The 22503-nt window shown below is 44.9% G+C and overlaps 1 protein-coding gene across 1 annotated transcript in view; it reads left to right on the top strand.

Moving 5' to 3' along the window:
- The window catches only part of BCAP31 (B cell receptor associated protein 31), a 29830-nt gene extending 18330 nt beyond the window's left edge, over positions 1–11500 (top strand). The window contains exons 6-8 of the mRNA XM_066614194.1: positions 602–722; positions 5290–5390; positions 10922–11500. Coding sequence (XP_066470291.1) covers positions 602–722; positions 5290–5390; positions 10922–10960 — 261 coding nt within the window. The 3' untranslated portion in view covers positions 10961–11500. The remainder of the gene's footprint in view (positions 1–601; positions 723–5289; positions 5391–10921) is intronic.
- Positions 11501–22503: the final 11003 nt, after the last annotated feature.

Genomic DNA, 22503 nt, shown 5'->3' with positions numbered 1-22503 from the left:
TGATAGTCTTCTTTTTGTTGATATTGTTATGTTTTTGAATTTCAGTGTCCTCCCTATAGATTCTGGTGTGGTATTGTTACATTGTGGAAAGAACTTGCATCTGATTAAAATTTATTTGGTGACCAGTTCTCACAGCATGCTCTGCCACTGCTGAATTTGTTCTAAGCAGCAATGGCTTTCATGCTCCTTATTCTTGCAATCACATTCCTATTTGTGGTCCCTATGTAGATTTTTCCACATGTGAAAGGAATACTTGGCAGCACTTAAATACACTAGAATTAAAAGAGAAACCTACATAGCAATGATGAACAGGCAAAGTTTGTTAGTATGCCTTTAACAACTTAAGCAGGAACTGGCAGTTAAACTGGTGGCCAGCTAACAGCTGAGATGATGCAAATTCTTTGTAGCCCCTGAAGGTGCTTTCCACAGCTGAAAGCAAAACATCGGCACTAGATCCTACAACATATTTTAGTCCATGACTTAAAGACCTGAGAAACACTTCAAATTATGATTTGAACTCATCCAGCCATGTGAGTCTGGGTATGTTTGTAAAACTGTTGCTTACCCAATTCTTCCTCTGTACCTCTTCTTCCCTCAATAGGACCTGAAGCTGGCAGAAGTAGGGGGTGTGAACCTCAAAGGGGCTGGAACTGAGGAAGAGAACAGAGCACTGGAGGCTGAAGTCAAGAAACTGAAGGATGAATTGGCTTCCACAAAGAAAGGTGAGAGGATTTGGGCAGGGGGGGTGCTGAACTGTTTCCTTGGAGACATTTTTTAGACCTCTCATTCTAATTGTTCAGTGTTTCTGATAATACAAGATGCTTTTTTAATCCAAGCTGTTCATGGAGAAAGAGACCATTTGAGCTGCTCCCACTCCATTTGTGCATAGCTGGCTCAGAGCTAGAAACTAATAAAAGGGTGATACAGTATCTATTTATATCCCTAGATCTGTGTTCATGTGCCTTCCTCGTGTACCATCTCAACCTTCCCCACCCGCTGCTTTCTCTCAGTACCTAAAATAATTCATTTGGCATCAGCATTTGTAAATAGAGCAGACTAACCCTAAGCCCTTGTTTGTAAATACTCTAATTTGTCAGTAGGCATGTGGTGGAAGTCTCTTGTCCTGCAAAGCACTGCTTAACCAGCTCCCATAACCAGCCGGCTCTTGACTAGACCAGGGGTGTCAAACTCGTTTCATATGGAGGGCCAAATAGCATTCATGATGCCTGCTGAGGGCCGGAAGTGATGTCATTAGGCAGGAAGTGATGTCATTAAACAGTTCAAAACAAAAAATAAGTACTTTTTCTCACTTAGGAACTCATCTGCAAATGACAGAAAACACGCAAATCTTGATCATATTTCAAGATATTGGAGAGCCCAATTTTCAAGTGGCCTGCCCTTTCAGCAGTAACTCCTCAGCACTGTTCAGCAGCTGAGAGCCTGAGGGCCAGATAAAAAGCTTCTGCGGGCCGCATCCGGCCTCTGGGCCTTACGTTTGACACCCCTGGACTAGACTGCGTTGATGGGGCTGCCTCTTTCAACCATTGATGGCTTTTAGCTTTTCTAAAGTGGATGAGTTGGGCAGACTAGGATTTTTCCACCTGGATTCTTAGGGCACAATCCTAACTGTGCCTTGGGCCAACATAAGTCCCTTGCATCGGCCCGTGAGGGTAGCAAATGTGCCATAAAGTATGTTTGCGCATCCTTACGAGGAAGCTGCATTGGTACAAGGAGATGCGCCAACACATGGAGGCTGAGTCCAGCCTCTGTGGTGGCTTCCCTGCCAAGTCTTGCGAATGGCCCCAAGGGTGGGTGGGCAGGGAGAGGGAGGCGGGGCTGGGATCTGGCAGTTATGCTGAATCCAATCCCCATTCCCAGGGAGAATGGAGCAACTTCAAGCCATTCCACTCTCCTCGGACTTGTGCCACCTCCAGAGGTAGTGCAAATCCGAGGAGACCCACAGGGGCCAGCAGCCCTTACCCTGGGGTAAGGGGAAAAGTTGTCCCTTGCCTCTGGCTGAGCTTCTGGCCACAATCCTATGCCTCTTGGCTTGCCTGTTCCAGCGCAGGATAGGATTGTGCCCTTCAAATGAGATAGTTATGCTTCTCAGCCTTTCCTGGAAACTGCTTGCTTAGCCCCTTACTCATTTGCCCCTGACTAAAAGGCAGCTTAAGCTGCCGTGTAACCCTGATCACTGAGGCAAGATGAATCAAAGCTCTAGAATGCAATCCACTAGGTAGGCCTCCACTAGGCACTATAGAACGCAATCCAGTAGGTCAGCCCCTCCAAGTGGGGTTGAACAGGTACTGTGTAAAAGCATAGTAATTGGTGGGTCATAGTACTGTTTGGGTCTTCCCTGTTAGGCAGCAGAACATTTGATTTGACCTGATTCACTTTTGTTACCCCTGCTTTTTCTGCCTGTCTGCCACAGTTGCATAGCCTTCGAGGTTCAAGTCTCTCATTGGCTGTACTCTGTAAAGGCCCCCCCCCACACACTTTGATGCTGCTATGTAAATATGAAATTGTAGAGAGTTTGGGCACATCTATAGATCTTGATCTATGTGTGGATCAATTTAAGTTGCCAGCAGTAGCTGTAATGCAAGTCCAGAATGATAAAGCTTAGAGGCAGGTGTATCTGCGTTCTGCTTGTGCTGGGCACTGCTTCGGGTTTGATACTGCCACTTAAATTGTATGTGGGGGGGGGGGGAGAAACTGGGTCAAGAGGAATCCAGCAGTGTCTACAGTGAGTTGGGTAACCCAGTTTGCTATGAGCAGAAAGCTGAGTTGGACAGAAATTTTTGGTGTTCTTGCAGTGGGTAGTGCATTCCTAGCCCCCCTTTCTTGGCTCAGGTATCTGGGTGCATCCTCAATCTTGCATCTACATGTTGAGACACTCTTGCTTCCGCTGTTGTGTTGCTGAATTTAAAATACACATGCACCCCTTTCTGGTTTGCTGGCTCTGCTGAGAGAAGAGGCACAGACTGGTTGAGATTGCATTTGAGAACAGTAGCCTCTAGACCAGTGTTTCTCAAACTGTGGGTGGGGACCCACTAGGTGGGTCGTGAGCCAATTACAGGTGGGTCCCCATTCATTTCAATATTTTATTTTTTATATACTAGACTTGATGCTACCATGGTATATGACTGCATTTAAAGAAATTTTGCAGCTCTATAGTTTTTACAGGCTACTATGTATATGCTTTTAACAATGATAGTCAGTGGGGCTTTCTCCTGGGTAAGTGTGGGTAGGATTGCAGCCTAGGATTGTTAAAAATTTTCTTGCTTGATGATGTCACTTCTGGTCATGACATCACTCTAGTGGGTCCTGAGAGATTCTTATTCTAAAAAGAGGGTCCCAGTGTGAGACCACCCAATGTGAGTGTGAGAACCACTGATCGACTTTTAAATCTGGGAGCTGCTATTCTCAAATGTAGTTTCAACCAGTCTGTGCTGCTTCTCTGGGTCATTGGAGATGCCAAACCAGAGAGGCTAACATCAGTCCTGGAGTTGAAATGCTTTGTGAAATGCTGCCCTTCTGACCTTTTCACTACTTGGTAGTCTTGTGGAACGCTTTAGTGTGGTGTTTTTCCACTCAGTTTCATTGGATCGAATGTCAGTGGCCTGGCAGGCCTATAACCAGTTGCATCCTATGTAGATCTCTAGACGTGCAAGCAGTGGTCACAGCAACTTCAAGTTTGACTCTTTGCTTATTTGGGGGGGCGCTAGCAGGAAGTTGGAATTGTTTTGTTCATTCCTGGATAGACTGGGCTTCTCTCCTTCCAGGGTGTCCATTTGTAGCCTTAGGAAGCTTTTGGTTCTCTTGCCCCCTGCCTCCCCCCCGTTTTGCAATCAATGTGAGTGAATGGGATGCATTGATCTTGAGTTGGTGGATTGACTTGCTGCCTTGAAGCTCATCTACCTATTTTGGAGGAGTTGGTAATAGTTTGGAACTTGCTGTTTCAGAGAAATGTTTCATTCCTCATGAGAAGGTGCTAAAATTGTCAAAGCACACCACCAGATTTTGACAGTTTTCTGAAAAAGTGTATGACATTATAGGCTCACATCCCCCAAAGGCCCTACGAATATATGGCCCTCCCTCAAATTCCCACAGCTCACCTGCAGACCATTCACCATGTGGCACCAGTTTTGACAATCTTTGTAGTTGAAATTATTTATTAGAGAAACTTATATCCTGCCTTTCCCAAATGTCGAAGGTGGCTTACAAAACTCCATAGTAGAATATAAATGAGTTTACAATAACTTTCTACGGGCAGCTCATAGAACCCTTCTCTTCTAGATGGAATCCTTCATGGCATGTTTGTCACAAAATGAAGTGATCCAAGCCTTTGTTAGCAGCAGTGTTCAACTACTGTGTGCTGTGCAAGTCAGTGTGCCACTGCCGCTTTGCAGTGGTTGAACATCACTGCTTCTTCAAATGGTGTCTGCTTCTTCTGGTAGCAATAATGCTATTGTGGAAACATTCTAAATGCTGTAGGACTCTGAACTTTCTGGTAACAGATGTTTGTAACATCTAAATGGGCTACTGCTAGAAGACTTGTATGCTGCTATTCTCAGTGGATCCAAGACAGTTCAAATACAAAACTTAAAGCAATGTGTAATGAAACAAAAGCAGCAGAAACAATAGGATTAAAACAGGAGAGCAAGAAATCAAAATGACAAGTCAAGGGGTAGCAAGGAACCCCGTCAGAACAAAGGTTGTCTGCCTTCTCTGGGAAAAATTGGGTAGGTGCAAGCAGTACCTTATAAGAAGAGAATTTTATAAAGAGGGAGTTGTGACTAAAGTTCCCTTTGCATATCCCATCGCTATCCAAGGAGCAGCTTCTGGGGATATGTGAACCACCCAAGTTCTTTGGGACCAGGTATACTTACCTAAAGGACCACCTTAGTCCCCAAACCGTATAAAGCTTTGAAGATCATAACCGGCACCTTGAATTGCACCTGGAAGCTGACTGGCAGCTTATTGAATAGAGAGCAATCACACTGGCTTACCTCTTAGAAATTACTATTTGCCTAAGTGCTGTGCTTGTTAGAGAGGTATAGAGGATATAGCAGAGGGTAAGTTATTGATAGAGTTGGGGGATGTGCCATTCTAAGCATGGAGGAGCTGTGATATTTTCTTTCTTGCATGTATCCTAGATAGTCCTCAGGGACCTGTTCTCCCTACCCCCCCCCCCCCCAGCCCTGGCAAGCCACTTGGCATGCTGTTTCTAACCTGTCTAACTTGGGGTTGAAAACATTTCTTACATGACCATTTTTTTCCTCCCCACAGCCTTAGAGAAGACAGAGAGTGAGGCATTGGCTATGCGTAAACAGGCTGAAGGACTGACCAAGGAGTATGATCGGCTGCTGGATGAACATGCCAAGCTCCAGGTACCTTGGGGGATGTAAGAGATGTAGCAAAGATCTGTTTTGAGCAATCCAGTTGGGGCCTTAATGGCACCCATGTCATTTGATTCTGTGGTTGGCTGACCTGTTTCAGAGCCAAAGCTATCATTTCCCCCTCCCCCGGCTTCTAAAGATTGCATTGCTATGACTTAATGTATGTAAGAAGTGATGCTTAGGCATAAGCTTGAGCTACTGGTAGCACTTGCACTAAGGCCTCTGGTCTGACTTCTGGCTGCTTTTGGTCTTGCAGTGCAAAGGTCATGCTCTGTCCTGTATTGTTTCTCCTCTTCCCCTGTCCCTCAAATTGGGAATGCTTGGTTCTCATTGAGTTGGGCCTGGAAAAGAAAAATACCTTATGGGTGCCTTCCTGTAGTTTTAGAAGGGGTTCTTTACCTGGGGTCTATGGGTATGCTTCAGGGGGGTTGTGAACCAGGTGCAAAAACGTTGTGTTGATCTGCACCATGAATAAAGTCTGTGGTGGGGTCCCCTGCTCCCAGAGGAGTTGAGAGTTGTCTGCTGTTTCAGCTGTGAATGGTAATGGACATGACTAGAATCGTTTAAGCTTCCAGGGTAAGGGAAAAACAAACTGTCTTGCTTATAGCTCTGCAGTTCCTCTTCTACCTCCTCTGTCATGCTCGTCTTTCTCTTCCATCTTACTGGATCATTTGTTGTCCATCAATTACTCTTGTAGACATGTAGAATTCCTGCAGGGATTTTAATAATTTGTCTTTATTTCCTTTCTGTTCAAAAGTTTGATCAGCACAGTTTCATCTTGCCTATGGCTTCCTCTTAAATCCCTGTTCTGGGATTTAAGAACCATGTGAGCTAGGTTCTCAAAGGCCATGTGAGTAGCTTCTAAGTGCATGTGAGTGCATGCAGTGGTGGCTTCTGAATCCATAGTTTGCTGCTGCTTCATTATCAGTGTAGAAGATGCAGCAATCTCTTCTCTTCCCACTCTTAAACGCGGGGAAGGTAGGAGCACTAGGGCAGTCACGAAACATCTTGAACCTGGCCATAGCTGTGTGCTGTGACCCTTTTCTCCTATCCTGCTTCACTTGAAGCCTCTTTGGTCAAATTTGAGGTCCCTTTAAATTGCAGATCCACAACAAGCCTAGAATCACATGTGAGTTTAAAAATAATCTGTCCTTGGTTGCCAGGGCAATCTAATCCTCCAAACAGTTTCTGGAAGAAGCTATATAGCCTGGCGTGTCTGTACCTCCCCTCCCTTCCCATTTGCTGAATCCCAGCAAGGGGAGGAGCTGGGCAGTGCTGAGAGATTCTTCCTGGTAAACATCCCTCCACGTTTGTGGCGGCACGTAAGCAGGTCACAAGATGCTGCCTCACCTGGGAGCTGATAAAGGTGAATGAGTTGTGATGCAGGAAGAGGAGCTGCAGCAGTAGGCTGACATGCCACAGAAGTGCTTGCACAGGGCAGCCTGAGCAGCGGAGCCAGGCCCCATGCACTTGTTTGAAAAATGACAGATAAGACAAGGAGGATGGAGAATGCTGAGGTTTTCGGGGTTAGATCGGGATTCTAGAACTAGTGGCTATAATCTGCAGCTGGAGACTGGAAACTGAACAGTTTGGTCTTGTTTGAAACTGGTTAAGACTAGAAACTTGAAACATTTTTATATGAGGGATTTCTCACTGGCTTCTCCCCACCTCTCAGTCTTAACTCGGGAGCTAACCCTCTCATTTCTAATGCTCCCTATGACTGAGGTTGGCTATTCCTGTGAATATTCATTTTGGAGAGATTATCTGCAATGTTTCTCTTGCCTGTGAGAAATCAAAGTGATTTTTGTAAAACTGTAAACCTGTAAAGTTGAGTGGGGTGGGGTTTGGCTTGATGCTCATTGAATGTCCAGGGTGGTCCTTTCTACCAGCGAGGTGCTGCATCACCTGCTGTTTTGCTGTGAGCACATGGGAGTTAGAATTTGTTGGCACTCTACATCAGGTCGATAATGAGAGGTCATAGGATGTTGCAGCTGGGTGTCCTGCTGTTAAAGCAAACCTAAAACCTGATTAACTCCTCCTGGAACTTCAGTTACTGTGTCCCAACATGGCATCTCTCCAGGTAACTTGGTCCTTACGTGTAGCTTTGTGAACACCCCCCTCACAATTTATTGTTTCATTCCACAACCTGTAGATTCTTTCTGAGCTTCATCTTGCCCTGCCTGTTGCAACCACTTGCTTTTTCGTCTTCTCAGTCCTGGAGCTGAAGCATGGCCCAGTCCCTTCTAAAAGTAGTACTGGTAGAACAGGCTGTAGCAAAGCAATTTGCAGCAGCAGAAGCAACCAGCATGCTGGTGGAAAAGCTGGAGTATTCCCACAAGTGCCAGCAGCTGTTGTAAGGCCAATCGGAGCAGGCAAGCCTGATGAAGGGAGTGGAATATGGTGGGGGAGGGGTGGAACAGGGACAGATTGGGCCCAGGAGGGGGGATGGGTTTGGTGACTGGTGCCCACTTGGTCCAAACCCCCTTCCCAGGCCTGATCCACCTGTCTGGGAGGGGCAAATGTTAAGGGGTGGCAGTGGCAGTGCCTCCCAAGCTAGAAGTTATTGGATTCCACTCGGCAATGTGCAAGGTATCCTAATAAAACTGTTTTACACCTCCATTTTGTCACTCTGTCCAAGGTGCCAATGGATTACCTTGCATCTTGCCCCAGCCTTGAGGATTGGTCTGTCCTGTTACTTTTCTGTTCCACTTTAAAGTCTGGCTCTGCCGCACTCTTCAGGAAGATGATGGGGAAGGGAGAGTAGGGGGAAAATATGGATTGTGACTAGGTAGCAAAGCACCCTCATGTACAGATACAAGGTAGTAGCTATATCTAGGTGAAGCATCTGAAATGTAGTGGCCAACTACTTCTGCTTTCCATCTGCAGCCCTGTATGCTTGCCCTGAACTGTAGCAGTTGTAACCTCCTTCCTCATTGGTATTCTAATTAATTCCTTCATGCAGTCTGCAGGTTGCATAGTAAACATTCCCACATGGAGCCAGGTAGTCTTCCTTCCCCTTTGGCTGTCAGATCTTCCCCTGCCTGCCAGGGTAAATTACTTAGGGCTCCCTAGTAAGAGTTGACAAAGAAGCAGAATTCAGCAACTGCCCCTCTTGGGACACTTTGGGCAAGTTTCTGGTCAGTGCTTATGTGGGGTAGGATTTCCTTGAGTTACTGGACCTCATGTGTGAACATTTCTCTTAATGCATTTTCGTCATCTCTTCAAAAGGACTGTTGCTGCCCAGTCTCCATATCTAGTTCATGTGTTATGCAGCAAGCCCAATGGCTGCTCTGATAGAATAAGACCTAGTGGTAAGGTAGAATAGCGAGATCAGAGGTGTCAGGCATAAGGCCCATGGACCAAATGCAGCCCCCAGAAGCAATTTATCCAGTCCCCATTATAATTGGGCTCTCATATCTTGAAAACATGAACAAGATTTGCACATGTTCTCTTCTGTCATTTGCAGCTAATGAGTTTATACGTGAGAACAAAGTGCTCGTTTCTGGCTATCTTCTGCTTAATGACACTTCCAGCCCATAGCAGGCACCATGAATGCTAACTTCAGCGCTCTGTATGAAATGAGTTTGACATCCCTGAGCTAGATCTTCTGCCTACAAGAGAGCTTATCAAGATACCTACTGCTGGTAATCAGCTTCTACCAGGCAGAAGTGTAACCTCTGAGCTTTTGTGGCATGTGGCCCATCCTTAGATTTTTACTCTTAAATACCACACCTATACTCTGTATGCACTCCAGAAAGGGAAGGCGGGATTTGGAAACTGTGCCCACAAAATGCAAACTTTAAGCCAATAAAGCTGGTGTGTGTGTAAACTTGTGCAAATTGAACATGTAGATTGCGTAATTCTGATCTTGATAGCGAGGAGGAAGGGCAAGGAACTATATAGGAGCCTGCCTACCCACCACTGAAGAGGTAATTCAGCTATCTCTCTGGCAACTTAAAATTGTCAGGCATTGTCCTTGTGCTTTTATGCATATTAAAACTGTAAGGGCTAGAAATGGTTTTTTAGAAAAGCAAGACTGTTCAGGTGAAGTCTGTGTTTACCGCCAGATCAACCTTGTGCGTTCATAGAACTGTAGCCTGCAAATAGCTCTGAGAATATCTAATATCGCTTACGGTATTGGCACTGACACAGATACTAGGGAGAGAGTATGTGGGGTTATCAACTTTTTATAATACTGGCATGACTTATAGAAGTGGTCTGTTCGTTCTCTCAGCATCCGCATTGAAGTACAGTACACTGACCCGCATGGCATAAAGGCAAATAAATGTGACGTGCTCAAATGATAATGCCTGACGAACAGCTCATGACCTTGCAGAATACAAAGAGCAGTGGCTTGAATGGTGCTCTTACATCCTTGACCAGCAGGGAGTGGATCTGTTTGAGAATGCAGTCTTGTGACTAGCCCATTGTCTGCCTGAAGTGACGCTTGGCTTGATTTAGTGGATATTCTGTGCAGCTGAAAGCTAGCTACCTTGTCCTGTTGTCTGAGGAGCTCTATAAACATCTTGGGCAGGAGAGGCTAGGCTGTAATTCTGCAGAGGTGCTGAACCTGCCTGCTTGAGAATTGTGACTCTAGTTTTCTTTAAGAAAGCTTCTAGTCATTCATGCTTAAATGCATGTTGGAAAACACTTCTAGATTGGCAGTTGGGCAGCAGCTGAATTCTCATAGCTGTAAACACCTTTCAACAACATTGAAAGTTTAAGCTACAGCCTATGATTATATAGCAACTCGCATATGCCTGGTGCTGTACAGAATGAAAATACAGGTTCCTGTCCTCTAGGCTCACAGCTTGAACACTACAGTTCTCACAACTACCTTCATTATTTAGTCAAGCGTTTTAATAGTACTGAATCTAGTATTGGCTAGTTACTAGTACTAAGAAATACAGGCAAGATTGCAGTTAGCAGCAAAGAGTGTCTGCCTCATTTTTCATTCCTGTTGCTAGGAGCATGTTCAGTGTAACATTTCAAACGGAGATGGCTGTGTGGCATATTCTAGATAATTTAGCTTGATCTAGGAAGAGAGATGCACCAGAAGAGTAGGAATGCCCAAATGGAGCTTGCTGTTTACAGGTTGATATGCTATGATTACTTATAGGACTAAACTTTCAGGAAATAAGACATGATGCTGGCTCCCACTGAGCTTAAAAATTAAAGTCCAGTAACTGCTGCCTAAACAGTAGTACTTACATTCAGGTTGCTTTGTGCCCATCATTGGCTAGAATTTCAGAAGCCAGGTGGGTAAACGTCCAGTGGCTCAAGTGGGAAAGGTGCTGCAGTGTCAGCATTGCTCTTGGACCCTCACCAAGAGGAGTGAAAGCCTGTAATGAGCATTCTCTGTACATAAACTGCACAGGTTGTAGAATTCAGTGCAGAACTTGTACAGTTTACAGCTGAGCGTTTAAGCATAGAATACACATATAACTCTGGTTTTGAGTTTGCAAAATGGGAAAAGTGATATCTTTGTTCTAATCTCATGTTTTTGCCCTTGTCTCCACCAGGCAACTTGTGATGGCCCAAGGGACAAGAAAGAAGAGTGATTCCCATATTGGTGGCTCTGGCCAGTCCTGTTCCCCTGGTTGCTATACATTCTATGGGGGTGGGTGGGAATGGGATGACCTAGCTGAACCCCCACGCTTGCATTTTGGGCCTGGCAGTGGACTCATCCACCATTATTCCCTTCCCTTGATGCTAGCTTCTGAGTGGATTGCTAACTCTTTATGTCCCTGCCTCTTTCTGACTAGAGATGTGCTGGCAAGCTCACAGCCACAAACTGCATTCCAGAGATTTTTCTCAAGATGGGGGGGGGGGAGAAGGTAAATAGTGCTGAGGTGAGGCTATAGAATGGGCTTAGCTGCTGCTGTGCCTGTTTCTTCCAAACATGGGTGGCACTCCTCCCCCACCCCAGTCTCATCCAAAGCTTGAGAGCATGAGTGGGCATGCCCCAGTGTACTTATGTTGGTATTGCCAGGGATGGCTGTATTTGGGGAAGTTCTACTCTATGTTCACACCCTCTGTACTTTTTTATATTAAGGACAAGGTGTCTGTATAAAGCTTCTCATTAAATCTCTGGAACAACATTGGTATTTGACCTCTGATTGAAAGGGGGCCTAGTCGTGGTGTCAGTGGCATTTTTCCTTCTGCCTTACCTTCAACTTTGTGGTACTGAATATTGTGTTCTGGATTAATGAAGTGTGGGGCTCAAGGTGTTCTTGCCTACTATAATGAGGTCGGCACCCAGAAGCTGACCCACAAAAGGTGCAGGCCTTGTCCCCAGGCTTGGCTACAAGGCAGCAGGAGGATGACCTTGAGGACCCCTGTTTGTCCTCAAGGTCATCCTCCTGCTGCCTTGTAGCCAAGCCTGGGGACAATGCCTGCACCTTTTGTGGGTCAGCTTCTGGGTGCTGTCCTCATTATACTCAAGGCTCATTATACTCATTATACTCAAGGCTCTGACCTGTATTCAACCTCAACAACCAAAACAACAAATTGCTGCTGTGTGCAACTGTGGGCAGAAGGTTGCCATCAGAAGTGACACAATTGCCTGAGAGCCATCTGAGTAAGAGAAGTCCCTTGCTGAAAGAAGGGAAAGAGTAGAACTTAATGGAGCAGCAGCTTAATGGCCGCCATGTCTCAAGTAACTTCATGAGTGGAAGAATGGAAAACGGCTGGAAGATGGGATGAAGGTACAAGAGCATAAATTCCTGAATCTACCTAAGTCCACCTAGGCCAGGGGTGTCCAAACCCTTTGGCAGGAAGGTCACATCTCTCTGACACTGTGTTGGGGGCTGGATTAACTAACATTTCAAATGTGAATAAATTTACATAAATGAATATATTGGAGATGGAACTTCTATGAATGAATGAAGGTCTTGCAGATTGGAGTCCCTGAGGGCTGCAAGTGGCCCATGGGCTGGGGTTTGGCACCCCTGACCTAGGCCAACATCCATTTGTCAACCAGATGCCCCTCAGAAACCCATAAGTGGGGCATGAAGGCGATAGTCCTCTTCCATACTATGCCTACTGCGACTGGTTCTCGAAAGCATTCTACCAAGGATGGGCACGTAACTCGACTCATGTTAAGTGGCTGTTTTTGGCTTGAATCATGAGTGTCACTGAACCTGACTTGCGACTCTGGGGCCAGTGATTCAAAAAGAGTCTGAACTCAAAATGACTGAAATCCCTATCTCTTGTGTGTGCTTGCTTGCTTATACACTCCCCACCACCTTTTTTGATGTGCACTTTTGCTCAAAGACTAGCAACTGGAAGGGACTGAAGTTCTTTCAAGTCACAATGGGTGCGTACTGTGACTCATAAGACAAGTCACAGGGTAGGTGACTTGGGCACATCCCTGCATACTACTATGACCATGGAAATTTCTAACCATATTTGGTAATGGCCACAAGTTTAATTTCTGAAATTTACCAACTTAACCTGGTACTGTATGACATTACTGCCAATCAATTTCGGTGACCCTGAGTATATAGTATTTAGAGGGAGAGGAGAGAACTTTTCATACCATTCAAAATGTTGATAAACCTGTAACTCCAATTAGTGGCCCATTTTATTTCTGAATCAGAAAATTCTGATTTGAAAGGAAGGCATTAATCCCTTGATCATTTTGTCTGCCTCTTTCCCAACTCTCTTAGGGTAACTAGAACTATACAGATGCAACCATAATGTAATAGAAAAGTATCTGGGATTTTGCTATCTCGTATTCCATTCCTTCCTTTAAAAAAAAATCCCAGTTTTTCCCTGCTGCTGTATGCCATGTTGATCTTTCTGTCAACTCTCCACGTGATCCCAAGATCCTCCCTAGTTTATTATTCAGTTCACCCCTAATTGTATATGAGTGTGTTCTAGAATTTGTTGTCTTAATGGGCCTCCTTCATAGGGTGAACAAAAATCCTTAAGCTGCTGCGTCAGGGAGAGTTAAACATGTGCTTGGATCAAACTGGGAGTCCCTTTCAGCTGTACAATGAAGATTTTTAGAAGCTGTAATTATGGATCTCTTGCACAACATTGTTCCATCCGGAGAGGAGAGAGGGAAACAGTTGAACAGGACTACTACATTCCTTTCAAGCATTTTCAGCAAGTGGTTTATAGTGGTACCGTATGGTGTAAAGGGTTACAGTTGGCATCTCCTACTCTGCCTCATACAAGGGTTCTGAACACAAGCTGAGCATTTTTAGCTGTGAAGACAAAACTTCCAAATTGTTCTAGCAACTCTGATTGTAAGCTAAATACAGATGTGTGGGTGGAAAAGTGATATGTGGGAACTTCTGGAATGGGACCAGAAGTTTTTAGGTAACTTGAAGCATTTCCCTAAATGGTCTGAAATCTGAACCTTGTAAACCAATTATTGAAAAGTAGCTAAATCAGTTTTTCAGCTTCGGATGGGGTGGTGGTGACAACTTGGTTTGAACAAGTGATTGGTGTGCCTATGGAAGTCTTAAATAGTTGAAGGGGATGGATTGGTAAATGAGCCTAACAAAGCTTCTCCCTAAACTTAAGAGTTTTAAAATTGTGCTAGCATTGACCAAGTTAAGAAAACACTTTAGGAGAAGTTGGAACAAAGAAGCAACTTGTATTGGAAGAAACTTGTTGATTAAGAGGCTAGTGGGGCTGGGAGGCCATAATGCCCCCTCCCCGTGGTACCTGGTGTGGACTGCCTTGCTCCCCCACTAGCTACACCACCGGCTGACACCAGTTGGTTGCCTATCTCTTGATGACTTGTAATGTGTTGCCTCCCTACAGAAGTGTTTGAGCAATGGGAGGTGCTGTGAAGGCTTTCATTGGGGGTGTTTGGTCTAATGATTGCGATGTGTCACAAACTTATGGGGGTTTGCGGTGCTCAGAGTTCTTGGTTCTCGAACCCTAAAGCCCTCAAGGCCCCCTGTTCAGTAGTACTGCTAGACCAGTTACTAGACCTCAAGGAGCACTTGGTAGCTTGTTGAATGGCTAGGCAGGATTCTGCACCTTTGTCCCCAACAGACAATGAAACAACTTGGTAAAAGAGATTTTAGTTTATTAAGTACATAAGGTTACATAAAGTTACATAAGGCAGCAAATGCTAGAGGCATAAACATCTAGGAAACATATCAGTATTAAAATAACAAAGCTAGCTGGTTATCTCTATTTTTCCCTAACTCTCACCTGGGTCAGCTTCTTTGTAGATCTCTTAGCTCCAGGCTACCTGTGAAGCCAGATGCCCATGGTCGACAAAGGCCCCCAGCGTGCAGGATGTTGCACCCAAAACCTCTGTTCCAGCAGCCCCCTCGGGTCTCCTTTTTTTTCTTATGCTAATAGTACTGAGGTGACTTTGGGCTGTCCAATCAGGGACTTTTGGGGACAGAACTTTCCCAAAGCTGGTCTGGTTGCAAGCCCTCCTAGTTCTTACTCCTCTTACTGGGGATCCACAGCTGCCCTTTGTCAGCTTGATAGGCTTGGTAAAGGTGTTACATTCTTATCTTCCATTGATTTGTAAATCTGGTTGGCTGTTTACTCACATCCTTGCAGCTAGGAACTGCAAGCCACTTTTCTGTTACTGGCTTAGTTTGGTTCACGCTCTACATGCTATTAGGCCTAAACTGTACATCTTCATGACACTGTGTTGACACAAGTCATGCTTAAGATGGTGTTAAGCAAACGCAGTATGGGCAGACTTGGCCCTGGATATGGCCGAGTAACAGGTAACAGGATCCTGCTTCTCTTGCAGGATGTACAGTTGCCCTCATAGAGGGTAGGTCTGCTCATGGTTTGCCCCAATCCTATGGGTCTGGATTCACTTGGCATGCACACCTGGTTTTAGGTCCCTTTTGCCTGTTCATAATACCCTGCTTATTGAATCAATTGGGAGGCAGAAATATAGGTGTTGCTGGAGAATGCATGTGACCTGATACCAGAAATGGTGATGGTTTATCTTGCCACTCTGTATGGCTCTTAGTACATGGATCACATTGACTAGAGTGAGTCATGTGGGAGGAGGCATTTTCAGCTTTCCTTGCTTTTGTGTAAAGGGGTCAAAAGAAGTACCCTGTCTGCCTCCTGTTCATTCTCTCTCCCTTTGTGTGATGCAGGACAGCAGCAATCAAGAGACTCAGCAGTGTTGGGTACACCCTTTTGTCTTGTTCTTACCCTTTCTAATTGCCCAAGGATAACCCAACCACAGTTTCTTCCTGAGAAACTGGGCTTAACTAACACTTCCCTTATTTTTGCAAGAGAGGCTATGTGGACAGCACTGCAGGGTAGCTGCCCAGTCTTCCAAAGTTTACAGCTGAAGTGGAAAATTTTGAGTCTTTCCTCATTCTGGATTGGTGTTTGTGCATTGGTGTGGATCTGTTTTTCTAGGCCCTGCCAGGTAATTTATCATGGCAAAAGCAGGGCTATAGCCAGGAGTAACAAACTTAAAACTCTTCTCAGGCTTCCTGGCAGGGTGAGAAGAGTTCTCAATTGCAGGCCTGTTCTTTCTCCCCTGTCAAGGTTGAATTTGGCTGGAAGCCCTGGAAGTAGGGAGACATGCCCTGCTTTGTAACTGCAGGATGTGTTTTTCCTTGTGACAAATGTGTGTGTTTTGCAGGGAGTGAAAATAAAAATTCCTGTGTCTGCTGCTCTGTTAACCAACCCTCCTTCCGCACCCCAAATGATGGGTTAGAGCCCTGCTTTCCAGCTTCCCCCCAAATTGCTTTATTCATCTTTCAGACTGGAACTTAGGCTCCCAAGAACTCTCACTTTGTAACAGCCTATTCCTGTGCTCATTCGGCTGCTTTCACCAGCTCTTTTTACAGCTGCCTATAAAGAATGCTGAATGTTTGGCTACCCACCCTACAACAAAGTGAGAAAGCAAACCTGAGCCTCTGGTTCCAACTGGCTACTCTTCCTCTCATCTTCCCAGAAAGGGAGGGTGGGGGTAGAACTCAATATGCCTAGCTCCAAGGAGTCCAACTTCTGATAATTGAATCCTGGCTTCTTGCATTGGTTGAGAGGGGGAATAATTGCCTGCCTGTTGGAACAGCATATGCTTAGCACCAGGACTGCAACTCACAAAGGGTGCAAAAAGGTGCCTGAGGGGGGACATGACTGAGACACACAAAATTATGCAGGGGATGGATAAAGTGGATAGGGGGATGTTCTTTTCTCTCTCTCACAACACTAGAACCAGGGGACATCCACTAAAACTGAGTGTTGGGAGAGTTAGGACAGACAAAAAATAATTTATTTACCCAGTGCGTAATTAGTCTGTGGAACTCCTTGCCACAGGATGTGGTGATGCCATTTGGCCTGGATGCCTTTAAAAGAGGATTGGACAGATTTCTGGAGGAAAAGTCCATCACAGGTTACAAGCCGTAATGCTTATGTGCAACCTCCTGATTTTAGAAGTAGGCTACCTCTTAATGTCAGATGCAAGGGAGGGTACCAGGATCAGGTCTCTTGTTGTCTTGTGCCCTCCCTCAGGCATCTGGTGGGGAGGAAGCTGGACTAGATGGGCTTTTGGCCTGATCCAGGTGGGCTCTTATGTTTATCCTCTCCTGTGTCAGCGAATTGCTTGCTACTGGCAGCTCCCCGGTACTGAGCAGGCCAAGGCCTCTGGTGTGCTGTCCCTCAGCAGCTGCCCATTGTAAAGAGATTCCTCTTGGCTTACCTTACCTTACTGCCATTTATCTGTTACAGATACAGCCTGCCTTTGTCATAGAGCTCAAGGCAGCACATATGAGGTCTTCAGGTGGTCTCCTATCCAGGCACTTAACAGACCAGATCTGCTTAGATTCAGCAAACGTCAGAAGTCCTTGGACCATGTTTGCACAGTGCCTTGGTACTGTACTTGTCTCAGTCCTTTTCTGGAAATTGTCTACTATTCTCAGTTGAGCCAGGAATGAGGAACCCATATTATGCACAGAACTAAACTTTCTGTGAATGAGTTTTTCTTCTCTTGCTTTTAGTCTTTTATGGCTGCACTACACTTAAATGTATGTGAACCTGATGAAATCTTGCAGCCAGAGTGGTAACTCAAGATTCCAATCACTGAGGAATGCACTTCAGTGCCCTGCATATCTTTGCTTCTCTCCATGATGAACATGATGAACAATAAGAATAAACTCTCCTCAAAAATAAAAATTCTGACTAAACTTTACATAGCATTCTCTTTTCATGAGGTTTAAAGGACTACCTGTGCCCACTTGATCCTTTTCGCCTGTTGAGGTGACACCTTTTCTGTGTCCTTGGTTGAGAACTCGCCTGATTTAATCAATGCACAAATATGGATTTTCAAAGATTCCTACATGAGTGATCTGTCTCTGTTTGAAATATTTCTAGTTCACCATATGAATAACACCATTTTTCTGACTTAGAGAAGTGATTAATGTTTTATTAAAGCCTGACCCACAAACCTCATGCTCCTAACTTGGGTTCTCCTAGCCCAGATAATTTTTTGGTAAACCTTAGGAATTGCTTTTCTGGAGGAGATCCAGGTCTGAGTTCCAGCATTCTATTTTTCACAGCAGCCAAAGGCTCCATTAAGTATCATATCTAATAAAGAACCTTTGAGAGACCTCCTTCTCTGTGGACTTGCCTACAACTTTTAAAAAATGTGGGCCAGTGGCCATTGCCACATTTTGTGATTCCATAAGTTATGCATAGTGTGAATAAATGCTCTCTGTGTACTTGCAGATTACCTTAATAATATCAGGTATCAACAGAGTTCTAAGCACTGTGAGAAGAAAATTTCTCCACCTCTGAATGTTTGTTTCTATTCAAAATGGTATGAACCTTTGTAGTGATCTTGCCTCATGGGAGACAAAAAAGCTGTAAATTTCTTAGCTTCCTATGCCTTTGTAGGAAGACTTTTGCTGTCACTGAATCAGGTGAGTTGCCCCTGCCAACCCAGTGACTGAGGGTAGAGAAAAACAATTGTTGAGCAGCAGCAGCTCTTGTAACTGTTGTAACCAAGGCTGGTTTTGGGACAGTGCTAGAAATAAAGATTGTAATGAATGTTCACTAAATCGTGTTTCCCAACTAAGTTCGCAGACTATTGGATGGGGAGAATCTGCACAAAACTGAGGATATAAGGATTCTCACTTAAATGCATCATTGCAAATATGCATCATTTTGCTTCTGAAATATCCCACAAAGCTCTGAACTGAAAAAATCTTTAAGAACATAGGAAAAGCCTGCTGTCTCAAGCCAAGTGCCCAGCATTCTGGGAAGCACACAGGCAGATGAGAAAGGCATACCCCTCTCTCGCTATTGCTCCCCTGCAACTGTATTGCAGCTTACATACTGCCACTGAACCTACAGGTCACACATTGCCAATATGACCAGTAGCCACTGATAGATCTGTCCTTCCTGACTGTCCAACCCCCTTCTAAGGCATACACACTAGTGAACAACTCCACATTTTGTGCCAGCAAATTCCACAGCCTGATCGTGCAATGTGTGAAATAATGCATGGAGGTGAGGGCAAGCATCCCAACAAGTCAGCTTGCTTGGCCTGTATGGCAGGATTGAGAGTCTGTAGTGCAGCAATTTTCAACTAGTGTGCTGTGGCACATTGGTGTGCCAGTTTAGGGGCAGGGTGACTTATTAGTAGAGCTTTTGGGGATGTGAACCCCGCACTGGCAATGCAGTGTGCCTTATCAAATGTAAAAAAACCAGATGGTGTGCTCTGAAAATTTTAGCATCTTGTCAGTGTGCCATGAGATGAAAAAGACTGAAAACTGCTGTAGTGAATGCACTTGCTGTATTGCATGACCAGGATTAGCAAAAGCTAATGGATATGGACAAATTGTCTGCAATAGTGGAGGGGGGGAAGTCAACAAATTGTAGTACATCGTAGTAAAAAGAACTAAGGAGCTTTATAAGGTTTCAATCTTATGTGCTTGTGTACAAAATCAAAGGAAGTGCTTGTGCTGTGGCAGCCCTTAGCTCATGACTGTTGCTAGAGGTTGAGTAGGCTCAGATCTGTGGAGGGCTTGCTGCTACTATTTCTGAAATTGACTTCCTGGCACTTGGTGCAAAGAGCACCCTCAAGGGAGAGGTTGTAGCTCAGTAATAAAATACATACTTTGTATGCAGAAGGTTCCAGGTTCAATCCATGGTGGCATAAGAACTAAATATTGGGGGAAAGGCTGATTTTTCTCAGGATCTGGGAGAAAGAACTGTTGACAGAATAGATGAGACTGGGTCAGATAAACCAATAATCTGATGCACATACGCAGCTTACATGACAGCAGCTTCTGGGGCAAGGACCATAGGTCTTTGCGGGCAGAACCTCCTAATTCCTGCAATCCCTGCAACCTCCAGGTAGGACTGGAAGAGACCTCTTTGAAACTCTGCTGAGTCAGTGTAGACAAATGGCAGCAGCTGGTTAATGGGATAAGAAAAGAGGATCAGCTATGTACTGGGGTAGGCCATGAGCATCAGCTATTCTGATTGGTGCAGTTTGTTTTCTCTCCACCAAAGGATGTGCCACTGGTGGGCCTTGCTAAATGCATCAAAAGCCAGCCTTTTGGCTTCCAAGTCAACATTTCTGGATGCATCATTAGTTGTAAAATTTTTTACAATTACAAAAAAGCTTCTGGAAAAGACAAGAGATCAGGGTGATGTAGCTTCTAGGTCCCACAAGGCAACTTGTTGTCTATCTTTGACCTGCCCGTACAGTGTATGCGCATCCCTTCCTAGAGTTGCCTTTACAAAACTGCTTTCATTCCAGTCTATGTGCTCCTTTCTCTCCACTTTACTCCTTGGGCTCCTGGCTATTCCTCTGTCTTCCTTCCCTGCTAAGCAACAATGCAACTGCTGAAACTTTTACCTAAAAACGCAAGGGTGAACAAACTGTGGAACTTCTCTTTGGCATGCAGCTGTTAAGCCCAGGGAGCCTTGCCCCCAAAGTGGCAATTATAAAGTCTCTATGGCAGTGTTTTTCAACCTGTGGTTTGGGACCCACTAGGTGGGTTGCAAACCAATTTCAGGTGGGTCCCCATTCATTTCAATATTTATTTTTAATATATTAGACTTGATGCTACCATGGCATGTGACTGCATTTGGGGAAATGTTACAGACCTGTACTTTTAACAAGCTACTATGTTTTAACAATGTTAGTCAATGGGTCTTACTCCTTGGTGAGTGTAGGTAGGATTGCAGCCTAGGATTGTTAAACATTTTCTTGCTTGATGATGTCACTTCAGGTCATGTAATCACTTCCGGTGGGTCCTGACAGATTCTCATTCTAAAAAGTGAGTCCCGGTACTAAATGTGTGAGAACCATTGCTCTATGAAGTTTGGCAGCAGCAGGTTTGAGTTCCTGACCTGTGCGTGCTCAGTTGCTCTGCCTGAGTTTTCCTTTCTACGGGGCTTGCCTTTCTTGGATATACCACAGCTCAGCTGGTAGTCTTGGCAAGGGTGATGCTGAAGCACCAACAAGTGGTGGTGGGTAGAATTTGCCAGAAACTAGCCTTTGCTTCCTGACTGCTTCAGAAACAGCAGAACAAAGTTTCCTACAGCAGCTTTATGACTTCCAGCCATGGAGGGGATGGAGTTCAGCTTAGGGGACCCTAATGCCTTTCACAGTGAAGCAGAACCCAAGAAAGCTGTTATGCTTGATCTTGTCTGATCTCAGAAGCTAAGCAGGTTCGGGTCTGGTTAGTACTTGGATGGGAGACCGCTTGGGAATACCGGGTGCTGTAGGCTTATACCATAGAGACTGAAGGCTGCCAGCCAACCATTTGAAGTTTTCTGTGCCTCTACTTAGCTTTATGGTTTCCTTCCCCTTTGCACTGCACCCCAGATTGTCACTTGTCCCTTATGCTGTTTGACTTCCTTGTAAAACTGCATCCTGCAAGCAATTCACATTGGTGTCTAAAAAACCATCAACTGCAGAGACACAGCCCAACAAAAAGCAGGTGTTTTGCCATTTACCACATCCCTGGATGCCTTTGCCAGGTTCCTCATGTCTTGCTCTTACAACATATGTGATGAAGCAGATGTGATGGCGTAGATAGTACTGTCTTGCATAACATGGAAGCAGGGCACTTCCCTTTCACACAAATATTGATGTGTGTAGGTCATTCTACCTGTAAATTCACAGGCTCATACAGCCTATTACCAGCCTAGGGCACACAGCCAGACACAAACAGCCTCCTAGAGGAGATTGGATGGCCTCTCAGCAATAAATAGCTCCCACAGGCAATATTGGCCCTAATCTCAGGGACCTAGTAAAAGCTGTACAACTTAAACAGTAGAATGCCCAAGTAGCAAGAATGGCTACAGTTCCCCAATACAAAAAAAAATAAAAAAATACAAGCTCATAGCTTAAGTATATTTATTAAGAATTAAACAGTTATGGTTATATCTCTTTATAAAAGAAAGACCAATAGAGATTTAACAGACTGCTAAAACAATAAAGTTATATTCCTAACTTAACAAAGCTGACTACTTAAAAAGTACCATAGTTAGCTCTACCAGCATTGCTAGTTCACCTGTCTGAAGTAATGAGATGTTCTAACCTTGTGGTGGTGGTGATGAAGATGATGATGTTGTGCTGTCTGCCTTGCCAACTACGCATACCTCTAGCCCAGGGGTGCCCAAACCCCGGCCCTGGGGCCACTTGCGGCTCTCGAGGCCTCTCAATGCGGCCCTCAGGAAGCCCCCAGTCTCCAATGAGCCTCTGGCCCTCCGGAGATTTGTTGGAGCCCACACTGGCCCGATGCAACTGATCTCAGCATGAGGGCAACTGTTTGACCTCTCGCATGAGCTGTGGGATGAGGGCTCCCTCCACTGCTTACTGTTTCACATCTGTGATGCAGTAGTGGCAGCAAAGGAAAGGCCAGCCTTGCTTTGTGCAAGGCCTTTTATAGGCCTTGAGCTATTGCAAGACCTTCATTCAATCATACAAGGTCATCTTTAATATATTCATTTATGTAAATCTATGTAAATTTATTCAAATTTTAAATGTAAATTAATTCTTTTTTTCCCTGGGCCCCCGACATAGTGTCAGAGAGATGATGTGGCCCTCCTAGCCTGATCGAACATCCAATCGGGAGACAGGCCTGAAATTTCCTGACTGAGTGATGTAATGGGGTCACAGAGT

Source organism: Tiliqua scincoides, chromosome 2 (genome assembly GCF_035046505.1).
Source record: "Tiliqua scincoides isolate rTilSci1 chromosome 2, rTilSci1.hap2, whole genome shotgun sequence".
In the NCBI taxonomy this organism is placed as follows: Eukaryota; Metazoa; Chordata; class Lepidosauria; order Squamata; family Scincidae; genus Tiliqua; species Tiliqua scincoides.
The sequence above is the reverse complement of the archived record's forward strand: the minus strand, read 5'-3'. Positions and strand labels throughout refer to the sequence as shown.